Source organism: Chaetura pelagica, unplaced genomic scaffold, assembly GCF_000747805.2.
Source record: "Chaetura pelagica isolate M959 unplaced genomic scaffold, ChaPel_1.0 scaffold66, whole genome shotgun sequence".
NCBI classification, from domain to species: domain Eukaryota; kingdom Metazoa; phylum Chordata; class Aves; order Apodiformes; family Apodidae; genus Chaetura; species Chaetura pelagica.
The window spans coordinates 3,273,015-3,286,124 of NW_009953811.1; the positions used below are offsets into that span (position 1 = coordinate 3,273,015).

A 13,110-nucleotide genomic window follows, 5' to 3' on the forward strand; every position below is an offset into this window, starting at 1 on the left:
CCCCCCCCACTTAGTGATTGTCATTCGTTTTACTTCAATTACAAGGGAAGCTTCTCAAGAGAAGAGATTCTTTGTTGGTTTATGTCCCCAAATTTAGTGGTGGATATACCTTAGGACAAATAATGGCTGTGCAAAGCACCATGACTTCAAAACTGACCTGCTGTCTCCCAGGAGTGGACCTTAGTACTTTTGGGTGCTTCAAACCACAAGAATAGATCCAGACCTAAACATTTCAAGTGTATGTGATCCAGATCCACCTGTGCTTAGAGCTACACAAAACTGTTGGTGCTCTTCTGCAAAAGTATTAGATTTTTAGGCAAATTTAAAAAAAAAAGAAGAAAACAACCTGAAACAAACAAGCAAAAAACCACAACCAAACACACCCAAAACGAACTTATTAAGAACACAGAAGCTCTGTTATCAAACATCCTGCCTAGGGGCCAAATTCAGGAGACTGTGCTAGGACAGGGATCCCACGGAAAGCAAGGAAAGCTCTGACTGAGCAAGAGCCAAGTGCACATTTTAGGAGTGAGACTGTGTGAAAGCTGGTGCTACTGAGCCTCTCGTATTCATTTCAAAGACCACTCCGTGAGCACAAATATTGCCATCTGTATTGGCTTATGAAAGCTGGCAGCACCATGGAGACAAGTCATTCTAGCAGGATCTTAGCCAAGACACATCTTAGGACTATGGATCCATACAAGAGTTAGTAAATGAGTGACCTCTCCTGTTCCGGAATCACAATCCATAGGGAAAATCCATATGGGAAAACTCAGCATTCAGTGTCTGAAAAGTGAGTGCGTGAAAACCAAACTGACTACACATGGGCTTATACTCTTACTGGTGGTAGTAATGAGGGGATTGTCACACTGAGTTACAATTTGAATTGGACTGGAAGGCCAGATGCCTCAAGAGTTAGAAATGGGCATTAGCTTACCATGGATTTACTACTGTTTATTTCCCCTGTGGATGTCAGATGCTGGCAAGACATTGAAGAAGTTTCCCAGCACATAAAATGTTCCAATGTTCATCCACAAATCTGATATGAGCTGAAAGCAATTGGAGAAATCTACTCCAGCCAGCTGGCTGAAGTTGGAAAGGCCCCACATATCTGTTACGCAGCAGTAATCAGTTTTCACTTGGAAACTAAGGCAAGGGCTGAGGTAAACCCACCCATAGCCAGGGGTTTATTTTGGTAATCTGGGAGTGCATAGCAGCTTGCAGAGCCACCCATATCCATACCATAAACAGAATGCCCCCTCTCCCCACCTGCCACGAGGTGGAAAGCAGAGATAATTAATGCTGTACCAGACCTAATTACAAATGTCTTAATTTTTACGGGGCTGGGTGCCCATGACATCTACTATATCACTGGTAAAGGCTTGCCTGGGTTTGCAGGTACCTTTCTTGCATTACCTCTCCCAAGCATTGCAGCTGAGAAAGCCTACGTTAGTGCTGGGGGTCCTAACTGGTGAGACAGTAATACCAGTAACTGAATGTTCCAGATGTTCATTACAGAGCAATCTACTTGCTGTATCAGGATTTAGTAATCATATGGGGTTTTTTCCCCCTTGTCCAAGTAAATGTACAATTCAATCACAGTGGGTAACTCCTGAAGACATGAAGCTTCAGGCAAGAACACTAAATGGTAGTTTGTGAAGAGGAGAAGCTACAGAGGAACCATTTTCACCTTTTAGTGACCATCAGATTGTTTTTACCCTTAACAGGCCTGCAGCAATGCTGAGGGGCAGCAGGCCCCTGACTGCCAAAGATGCCATCATTTTTAGATTGCTCTTTAAGTACATATAGAGGGAACCATGTCTTTTTAAGGCTACTTGAAAGAACCATGCTGGAAATTGGAAGTTTCACAAGCTTTGCAGTGTGAAATTCTCCTCCCTTATTTAAATCTCTGCAGCACTGTTGGAGCTTTGTTTTTTGACACACATTTTCTTGGGATTTGACATTGTTGAACATGGATGTCCAGTGTCTTTACTCTCTTCTGTAACCAAAAAGCAAAGATTTCACAGCACTGTGTCAAAGAAGGAAGATTTTATAAGGATGTTCTTAGCATTAGTTTGGAATAAATTGCTTCTGCCCTTGCACACTTGAACAGCTAATTGAAACCTCTCTATCTTCAGGTTGTCATCTAGTTCTTCTCTGGAAACGTTCCACTGAGAAGAACATAGGAATCTAGGAAGCAACCAGAACTGCTTGGGCAGCTGAGAACTACCCGTGGCTATGCTTGTGCAATGTTATTTTAGAAGACTCTACTAATATTTGTTGTGTAGCTTTAAAGCCATAAATAGAAAGCAGGAGGGACTGTCATGAGTCTTGCAGGGGAGGTGGGACATCTGGAAACAGGATGGGAGTGATATTAGTTCTCATCTTAGAAATTGCTTCCTTGGGTGGCTTTCTAAAGCCCTGGTTGCTTGGTTGGTTGTTGGTGAAACTCATTCCTTGCCTCAGAAGGTTTACAGTGCAGATAAACCAAGTCAGATGCAAGGCACCGATGAAGTCCAGGACAAGCAAAGGATGGGGATGAAGAAAGGAGGGATTTTACAGAAGTGTTTTGAGACCAGAAAAGGACAATGAAATTGCACCTCACAACATGAGCTCCATGGCAAAGGGGAGGAATCTGAGTAAGGTGTGGAGACCCAGGCAGTGAGGAGGTCAGAGGATAATAGAGCTAGCAGGGGTTCAGATAAAGGTTGTTACACTTTTGGCAGGGAAGGAAGCATTTTGCTCTGGCTCACACAGGCAGAAGGAAGGCAAAGTTTCTCCCTTTGTGTAAATCTTTGAGGTGAGGGAGGACCAGAGCATAGACATGCTGTTTGTTCATGGGAAACAAAGCCAGCCAGGCTTTGCAGTGAATTCTCATCCTCAAACAATGGCCTTGTGGGATTAGCAATCCTTAGCTAGGGAACCACCAGCATGGGTCTGATCTCTTTATCTCCTGGATGTTTGTCATGCTGTTAATTTATATGAACAAGCTTAGCAAATAAAATTCTCTTCACTGGTGGATCTTTTCCCAGGAATTAATATATGTGTTCTCAGCATAGCTCCACCAGCTGAACAGTGACAACTCACTGCAGAAGTCGTCACACTAAATCAGAACATCTCTCATGTGGAAAGGCTTTTCTTTCAGAAAGGCATGGAAAAAAAAAAAAGTCAAATAAATCCTTAGTACTCCAGTACACTGTAGGGCAGAGTTTGTATCTATGGCCTGGCAGTATTCCCACAAAGGAATGTCTGTGTCAAGCAAAGTCTGGCATGTGTTCATACGTGCTGGCTAGGCTGAAGACAGCATGAGAGCCATGGGGGCTCAGGACTCTCAATACTGAGGCCGGATGTTTTGCCAGAACATCTCTCTGTGGAAAGGCTTTTCTTTCAGAAAGGCATGGAAAAAAAAAAAAAAGTCAAATAAATCCTTAGTACTCCAGTACACTGTAGGGCAGAGTTTGTATCTATGGCCTGGCAGTATTCCCACAAAGGAATGTCTGTGTCAAGCAAAGTCTGGCATGTGTTCATACGTGCTGGCTAGGCTGAAGACAGCATGAGAGCCATGGGGGCTCAGGACTCTCAATACTGAGGCCGGATGTTTTGCCAGGTTACCACAGTTACTACAGAATAAAATGGCCTGAAGTAAGAGACCAGCACTGAAACACAGTGTGCAAAGCTCATGCATGTCATTGCTTCCTTTAACCTGAAGAAATGCAACTCTGTGTGCACTGTTGGTGGACCAGGTCCAAGGAAGGTGGGACAGATGTCTGAGATGGGACTCACCACACCAAACCTGAGATTTTTACCTGGTAGACAGCTGTATATCAGGGCAAATTAGTGCAGCCTCCCTGGATAATCCCTGGAAAGAAACAGACAGTTTTCAGGAGCAATTCATCTGACTTATTTTAGATGACTGCTTTGGAATTCATTAAGTTGCAGTCTTAAATACCTGTGTCTCTTCTCTAACCTCAGACACCTGCTCAGCTGTAGGCATCTACATTGTAGCTGCCTCTTTTCACCTGATGAATCCCCTCTGCATGCATCAAGGGCAGCCTATACATTCAGAATATGTTTCAATCAGGGTTGGCACAGCTAGGGTTGAGGAGGCATTCCCCATCTACAAGGTTTTGCCTGACTACCTGAATGGAACTGGACCAGATTTCAGCTGCTAATGAGGCCTTATGCTATTTTAGTTTTTCAGCCTTCCTTTATATCCAGTCTTTAAACCCATATTCTATTAGGAAAGGACTAATGTTAAAAATAAAAGAAACAGGAGACTATTCAAAAAGCAGTTGACCTTGGAAGGAAGAGAGTGGTTGCAAACATGGATTGTTTGTAGGGCTAGATGGACTTTACAACCTGTTGCTGAAACACATTGCTACCTCCCACACTGGCCAGAAGACAAGTGTGGGGTAGAGAGATTCATGGCATGCTGCTCCCAGCTTCCCTGACTCCCTCACGTGGCAATCCCAGCACACCATGGATGTGCGTGCCACTTACTTCCACTTCTAAGAAATGAGATTAAGGGGTGGTGATGACAGCAGCCTGTTGCATCAGGAAGAGCAGAACAGAACCACACTAGTAGCCAGAGCAATTTATTTGTCTCGCACAAAATGGACTGTTTCTCCATCTGCGGTTTTGCCACCAGAGAGGGGTATATGGTGCTCCACCACTTTGCTGCAGGCAGGGAATTAGGGGGATGGACAAGCTACAGTGGCTTCTGAGTCCAGTAGTACACAAGGCAAGTGGGTTGAGGGAAAGCCAGCAGGAAACTGATGCCAAGGTGAGAGAAGAGAGATGGTAGCAGAAGCATCTTTCCTCTACATTGCCAGTTATTGTCTCTCCCCACCAAGAATGGAGAAGGAACAGCCCTCTCTCTGCCTTATGGTGTGAGTCAGAAGTCTCCAGGAGGTGGGTAAGAGAGGTCCAAGGAGCATATCAAATACATCCATTTTCCAGCCAGGGTAAAGGGAGAGAAGTGGTAGACTTTGGATATGCTTCATCTCACCTGGTAGCAGCCAGGAGAAGATGCTGGGGAAAAATCACTTTTACGCAAATTGTTCTACTCCCCCCTGGTCAACTGCAGACCCCTCTGCCAGGGGAGCTGAAGGGAGAGCAGCCCTGTAGCCCACTTTTCCATGGAGCATGATCATCCTAGGATAGTTCAGGGAACTGCTCTGAGATGTTTCAGCACCTTGGGGTGCTCCATTCTCATCCTTATGGCCATCTCTGAGCTCCTTCCAGCGGTACTGTCTCCCTCAGCAGTCCTCCCTACCAGCACTGATCTGCTAACTCCTCACACAAAGCTCACGGGCAGTTTATGCTACATAAGAAGGAAACTAAGAGACACCTCCTGCACACATTACATCTCAACAGCTCCATGCACTGCTGAGGTGCTGCAGAAACAATAGCAAAAAGCAGAATATTAAACCCACATAACCAACCCAGCCCAACCAAGCTGCTTTCAGGGATTCCCATGCGCTCTTCTGCCTATAAAGTCCATCAAAGTTGTGCCATAACCCAGACCTCCTTGTACAGCCTGTGTTTTGCTGGTTGGTGGGCATCAGCTGTGTGTACACTAAGGGGGAAGATCTCAAAAGCCGGCAGCCCTGCAAAGCCCCTCCTCCCACCCGGCCGCAGTGTCTAAATACAGCGGCTCAGACCTTGTTTGTGCTGGAAGACAAGGCTCCCTGCAGACAATTTATTGCAGCCTTCTCAGGGTGGCCCCCTGCTCTGTTCACCCGGGGGAAGGTGTAATAAATTGCCTGTGGGAAGGCTTTGCTCCTCAGAGTCTCTTTAGAGATATGAGAAACTTCTGTCCAGTTGGAAGATTTACTTGTGTGAAAACTGACCTTTGCTTGAGGAAGGGAACTAATGGGGCTCTACTACTTAGCAAACAGCTCTGAGCTAAGCCATCCATTACACACGTGTCTTAATAGCAGTCTGGCTCTTGAGTCCCATAACATCATTTCAGTTTTCTGCTTAACTGGGAATGTATTTGTGTAAGTGAGCTGTGTTTAGAGAAGGGGATACGTTAATTTTACTTTCCATTCTGCCACCCCGGGGGGCGGGGGGTGGGAAAAGAAAAAGCAGCATTCAAAAATGTGTTGTTTTGAGCCATATTTTGAATGTGTTGATGCTGGCAGCATTGTCTTGTCTAATTTTGGAAAGCATTTAGACAGCATGATAGGTACTATGGTACTATATATGGTACTATATATGGTACTATAGGTAATTTGGATCAAGCAGCAATAACTATGTCAGTGCCTACACACAGACTCCCTGACTGGGTCCGAGTCAGGCAGACATTATCTCCATTTTAATTGCAATTTGTGCCTTTAGACCAGTGGGTGTGATTTGCTGTCACCAGTGAAGCAAGTAAGGAGGGTCTGCTACAAGGGGTCCCATCACCCTGGCATTGAACAAAAGGGTAGAGCCAATGAGTAAGTAAACCTCATGCCAGCTTTCACAGCCAAATCATACCTTCATGTGTGGTTGACAATACAGCACAATGGCTGGAGAGATTTCTGTTCCTAAAATGATTTAAGATCCTGAGACAAAAGATGCTCCACCAATACTGAAGGTTGCTGTCATGCAAGAGAGTGCACCCAGCAAGTTACCTCTAGTAGCCAAGATGTCAGATTTGGTAAGGATCAAAGAGGAGGAAAGAACTGGGTTGGAGCTCAGAAGAGTGTGAGGAAATCCCCCTGTCAAACTGAGGGAGAGGAGGGGAGGAAGGCAGTGTGCTGCTGTGACCTGATCACTGCTACCACCTCACACCTGGGACAGGCAACCACATCACTCCAAGCTAAGAGGAGCTGCAACAGCCTTTGTGCACAAAGCTGCAATTCTCTTGCAAACTAAGCTCCATCGGACACTTCAGGGGTGGACAGATTTGCAGAATATATTGAGCTGGCTGCTGCTTGCATGCCTTGGTCAGGCCAGGCTCCCCTCCTGGTGAGTCTTAGAGGTCAGTGCCTCTCCAGGTGATGCTTGATTCTGTAAGCAAACATCAGGCAGGAATGTGTTGGCACATTGATTCTGCTCCTTCTCCATATTGATACTGGAGCAGTGTGCAGTTTGCAAAGACTCCCAGTATGTACAGCCTGCAAGAGAGCAGGTCTCTATATATTCCAAAGCAAATATTCCCTTAGTATTTTTCACATGGAAAAGATGAGGCATAGGAATAAGCAAATATCCCCAAACAACATGATCTTCCAGGTGTTCAGTGGGCCAACCTCTTGCAAGCACTGAGAAAAATAGATGGGTGGTGAGCAAAGGTGCAGGCAGCTTCATAGTGCAGTACAGCCAGTGGGAAAGACAGAGGGAACAGGCTCAGGTTAAACAATATCCACAGCCTTGTTAGCCGTAATTCCCTGTATTTACCTCCAGTTTTGTGGTTTCTCTGCAGTGAGTAAGAAGTCAATATAGGTTTCTCTTGCTGTGTCCTGGCCCCTGCACACCAATCCCTGGTGCTGGGCAAGGGGGGCCCGAGCATGGCACAAGCACAGGGGACAGGACATGGGATTACAATCAAAATTAATTCATAAGAGGAGGTAAATGGAGCTTTGTAGTGCCTCTGATTTTCATTCCTGGCTGATTCCTTAACAGGCCAACTATCTAGCATGACCATTGTCTGCTTTAAGTGTCAGCACATAAAAGTGTGCACCCATGACTATTAGCAAACAGGGCTGGAACACAAAAGGAGCTCTGCAGCCTGAGCTGCTTAGAATACTCATTTAGCACGAGACACTGGACATAATGACATCTGCATTTAAGTCCATTATACCGATGCATGTGATTTTTCTTGCCCTGGTTAGCAAATGGCCTCATATTTTTCAAATTATCCTCTGAGGTTTTAAATGATATCATGAGGGATAATGAGCCAGGCCCCAGGATGGATGATGAGACAGAAAAGGGGTCTTCTCCTTTATCCATTGCTGTGTAATAATGAAATAAGGGGCAGTCCACCAAGCTCTGCTGGTAACTATGTCCTGCATCCTGACCATGAATCTCTCTCAGCCCTCCTCCTGTTGCCACCTTTTCTAAACACGGTGGAGGAAACCACACTTTACAATGGCCAGTGTGAGTGACTAAGGCAGCAGGAAGAAGCATCCAGCTGCTAAGGCAATGAATCAAGAAAAAAATCTGGGTTAAATGCCTGACTTGAATACAGGTTTCCTTCGTGACCTTCAGAAAATCATTTAGCTGCTTGGGGCTGTTGTGCTGTGTTTAGAAAATACTCCTCCCTCCTCTGCCCCCCTCTGTCTGTTTTACCTGTTAAGCTTATAAACCCTTTCTTAGGGTGTGCTTCAAGATCATCATCAGTTTTAAGGGGCAATTCTCAGAGTCCTGTTGAGGACTCTCCTGGGAGCAGCATTCCTCCATGTGCTTTGAAGCTGATATATCCAAGAAATAATGGATAGGCTGGACAGTAAAACAGGCAGTGCAATGTGTCTGACACCTCTGCTCTGCTACCTATGTCTCTTGCATTACAGCCAACAAATAGCTTCGCCTCAAGCAGCTCCTCCAAGAGGTTCTTTGACAGCCATCAACTGTTTCTATGAGAAATTAGGTGCCTGCAGGAAGGGGAAACACCCCACAAGACTTGGAGTGTAAAAACCAGATAAATAATTTTTGAAAAAGTTTAAAAGATCAGCCAATGTTAATCTATTTCTGCATTCCTCATTCCACCCCCAGTAACTTATGATTCATCAAGTACATTTTCTAAGTATTAATTAAATAGACCAATGAATATTACACTGGGTAATGAACACAAAATGCTTATCTTGACTTCTCCCTCTTAGTAGCAGGAAGATAATAAATGAGTACTGCAAAAGGTATCTTGGAAGACTTCAGAAGCTGCTGCATCTGAAACATTTACATCCTTTTAGCTGTGAGGACATGCCTCATACTGATCAGATTGCTGTTTATTAAGCACTGGTTAACTGACTACTTGGTCTGAGACAGCTTGAGCCCCCTCAAGCCATGGTGAATAGCAATTCCCAACATAACGAGCCATAACCATGGACATTTGAACAGTGGTGCCTGTGAGAAGCAGCTGTGGAAACTCCTGATCCTTGGGTGATGGGAAACTGGCACTACTGTAATGTCTCCCTTGCACCACACCCAAGTCCACCTCCAACTTGCAGCAGGGAGGAATGACTGACAGGGCCTTGGAATCGCCAGTGAGATTACTGGTCCTTTAGGGTATGGAGAAACCCTGGCTGCTGCTGCAGGCTTCATATGCAAACTCAGCTGAATTTGGGCAAATTTAGGAATGTAGGGAAGGTGCCTGGTCACTTGTGCTTCCTACATGCAGTGGGGATAGGAGGCCTCAGGGCTACCAGGAAAAGGGCCTCCAAAAGTGCCTGTGCTGGTGCTGTGCTTTTGTGGACAGCAAGAGCTGAAATGAGCAGCAATCCCAGCTTCCACACACCAAAAGAAGCTATAAAATAAGACCATTTCTAGCATTGTCACTAACACACAGACCTGGACATATCCCAAAATGGTAAACTTATTTCACTGTGGTCTTTAACACGATATTTTGAAGCATGATCACAGCAAATGCATGTCTTGTCTACTTCAGGTGTAGATTTATCCTGAAACAGTGATATCATCCTAGTTTTTGTGATGTTGTACTCTAGTGGGAACCAAGTGGTCCAAAAGGCTTTTATCCAACAAGAAAAACATGTCTTCAACAAAAGAAAACACTCAAAAACTCCAATTCTGGTGCCATGATGTTTTCCTCCAAGAAAATTCAAATAAAACATTGAATGGACATTGGAAGACCTCAGAAGGGTTTCAACACTTGGTTTCATTGAGGAACATCTACATAAGCAGTGCCCCTACCAGAAAAAAAACTGTAATTGAAACTGGAGCCCTGACAAAGGGTCCCTCTGCCATCTGGGGAGTCCAGATCAGACAAGGGCAGAGCAAAGCAATCTCTTGTTTCTGTACTATCAAGTCTCACTCCTCAGATGACTTGCTGCTTTCAGAGGATTTCACAGCATAACAATTCAAGTGGCCTTTTTCTCCCCTGGTGAAAACACTTTTTTTCCCATGAAAAAGGAAAGTAAAACATAAAACCAGATTTCATGGAAGAAGTCAGAATGAAGCAAAAGGATTTTGGTTTTGATGTGCAGTGCTTAGAAAAGGTGGCAACAAGAGGAGGGCTGAGAGAGATTCATGGTCAGTGCAAAAAACATGTCTTTCCCTCCCCTTTCCATTGTTGCAGCATGGGCTGTGGATTCAGGGGAGTCTGCTCCAGTTCAGGTTTTCTGAGCTTGCCACACAGAAAATCCCCTAAGAGCTCTCTTTGCAAATCTGGTTTCTTTTAAGTAGCACCAATTTCCTGGTGCACATGCTTTGCATTTGACTGGGTGCATGTGTGAGTGCCAGTAGCTCCCCAGAATGCTCTCCAGTCTGGAGATGACTTGAGAAGTGGGTTTTCTTTGTGAAGATGAAGTATCATGTGCAGGCTCTGTGCTTCGAGAGACTCAGTTTTGTACAGAAAATTACCTGTGTATCTGTGTCTCTATGTGGAAAACCTTGGGAAAGATCCTTGCAGCCTTAAGAAATGCAATATTGCCCTCTAGTGATAATGAGAGTGGTCTCGTTTGATCTGATGGAACAAAAAGCAGTTCGGCTAACCTTCACTGGCATTAAAAAATAGAATAAATGTTCCTGTTTTATTCTGACCCTGGAATTAAAGAGCCTACCATCACAACTTTGAGAGCACTGGTAGTGGTGATAAGCAAAGGAGGTTCTTCAAGCATCACAGAATGTGTAAAATTACCATTTTTATCCATGAATTCAGCAGATGGAAAGCCAGCTGCACTCAGAGAGCACTCAGAGGTTCTTTTTTTAATGCTGCATCTTTTTTGCATTTCTAAAGCCAAAGAGAGAGGCACTGTCAAGGACAGGAGGTGAAACCCAGTGGAAATCAGGAAAAAAAAAATATTCAAATTTTGTGCCTCCTGTTCCCTACATTTGATTTTTTTTTTTGGGGGGGGGTATTATTTTTATTTCTCATTTGAACTCTTTTAGAGGGGGAGAAAGAGTGATAATAACAGAAGCACTCCAGCAGATGAACAAGAAGAGCTCAAAATGTTTCTCTCACTCCTAGTGAGCAAGCAGTTGGTTGTATCTGTCAGGAAATAAACTATTTTGAAGGGTCTTCAGAAGATGCTTAGGAGCACTAAAAAGCTTTTACCTTTGCCCCTGAAAAGGTTACATTTAAGGCACTCTGCTCTGCAAATAGCTCAGCACAGACAATCTCTCCGGGGCTTGTGTGAAGCCCCAGGAGTGTCAACAGGTCTCTCAGCTCCACTCCCAGACCACAGGGTCAAGGAGTAAGGTTTCTCTGTAACTGAACCCTGCATCTCAACCCAGATTTCTAAGGTATCTCATGTTTTTTATGTTCCTGATGCAGACAGCATTTCCCTGGCACCTTCTCTATTCCAATTGCCTCTGACAAGGCACGATAGTACTGGAATTCATGTAAGGAACATTGCTGCCACTGTACTGCAACTTAAAAGTTCACTATAGAACAGGGTGGGCAGACAGATGGGAGGGGGTTTCCTTACTTAAAACACAGAGTAAACGCAAAATTCACCTTAATCATTCACTGAACCTACCTGGGCTTCATCTCTTATTACAGGAACATACAATGTACTTACATGTAGCTATCAGTCATTAACTTTGACCATGTCCTGAGCTTTTTTCCCCAAAAGGTGTCAAGGCAAAATTAAGGGCTGGAGTCAGTTCAAGCCAGAGGTAAAAACTCTCATGGAGTTCACTGCCAAAGGATGAAACCTTCAAAGCAGGCAGGACATAGAGCCCTGAATTGACTTACACATATCACGAGCTTTCTGCAAATATTTGGGGTAATCAGCCAATGCAAAAGAGTGGGGTTTTCTGATATTGAGGGTTTGGGCTGGTCAGCTTTCTACTGACTTCTCAGAAGTCATCTCAGCTCAAAAACCTAAATAAATAAACAAACAAATAAATTACTGGTATTCCCAGTCATAGCAGCATTGCTACTCATGGTAAATTGTGCAAGGTTCTTAACTGTTGCTGGTCGCTTACGCTGTGACCATAGCTGAGGTGGACAGGGAAGGGATCCAGAAGTGGATTTCTGCTGGTGAACGTTTTAGGAGATGCAGGTCAACAGCACAGAAATGGGTAGGTTAGGTAACGGAGTGAGGAAGAAACGCCAAGATGTGATCCAGTTCGTCTGGCATGGCTGGGCTGGTGGTGACTGATGGTGTCCCAGAACACACACAAGCCTCTTTCATCACCCCTATCCGTCATAAATCAAAGAAACTTGGCTTTTAGTATACTCATCACGTCTCTGTTGACCACATTTTTCATTGAATGTCTTTGTTTTCCTCCCCCCCCCCCAGTTCCTCCTTGTGTCTTAACCTCCCGCTTTCCCCTTCAGGTTCTACATCGAGAGCATCTCCTATCTCAAGGACAATGCCACCATCGAGCTGTTCTTCTTGAACGCCAAGTCCTGCATCTACAAGGTGAGGACTCGGGGGGCTCTGGGGGGCACTGGGGTGTTCTGAGACACCTGGATCTGCATCCCCTGACCCAAAAAGTACAACCAACCTCCTCCTCACGCCTGACCTCGCTTGGCCAGCTGCCCTGACGGCGTTTCTGAGGCGAAACGCCCCTTGGAATTAACTCTTGCCGTTCGTAAGAGGGAATCTGCTGCTAAACTGATCGACTGACTTGCATTGAGAAGGAAACGCCTGGTTTTTTATAAGGCTTAAAACGTGAGGGTGGAGAAGCTGGTTTTGTGGGGCCGGGCTGAGGGGGGGATGTCATGGCCGGTTCCCGCCGGCAGAGGGCGGGAGGGGCCGCGCGGGCGCCATCTTGGGTGTGCGGGGCGAGTCTGTGGGAGGGGACACGCGTGTCTGTGAGGCTGTGCGTGGTGAGGTGGTGCGGGGCACGCGTGGGAGCGCGACAGGGTCAGCGGGGGCTGCGTGTGTGAGGGGGGTGCAGGCGTGTGTGGCTGCCAGGGTTGTTTGTGCGGCCCTGCCAGGGTTGAGTGTGTCAGGACCTCGTGTAACCGCGTGTTTGTGGCAACCCCGCGTGTGAGTG

The 13,110-nt window shown here is 45.5% G+C and overlaps 1 protein-coding gene across 1 annotated transcript in view; it reads left to right on the top strand.

Annotated features, from left to right (window-relative positions):
• FRMD4A (FERM domain containing 4A) overlaps positions 1 to 13,110 on the top strand; it is a 185,495-nt gene that overhangs the window by 95,344 nt on the left and 77,041 nt on the right. The window contains exon 5 of the mRNA XM_010001285.1: positions 12,446 to 12,530. Within this exon, the coding sequence (XP_009999587.1) occupies positions 12,446 to 12,530 (85 nt within the window). The remainder of the gene's footprint in view (positions 1 to 12,445; positions 12,531 to 13,110) is intronic.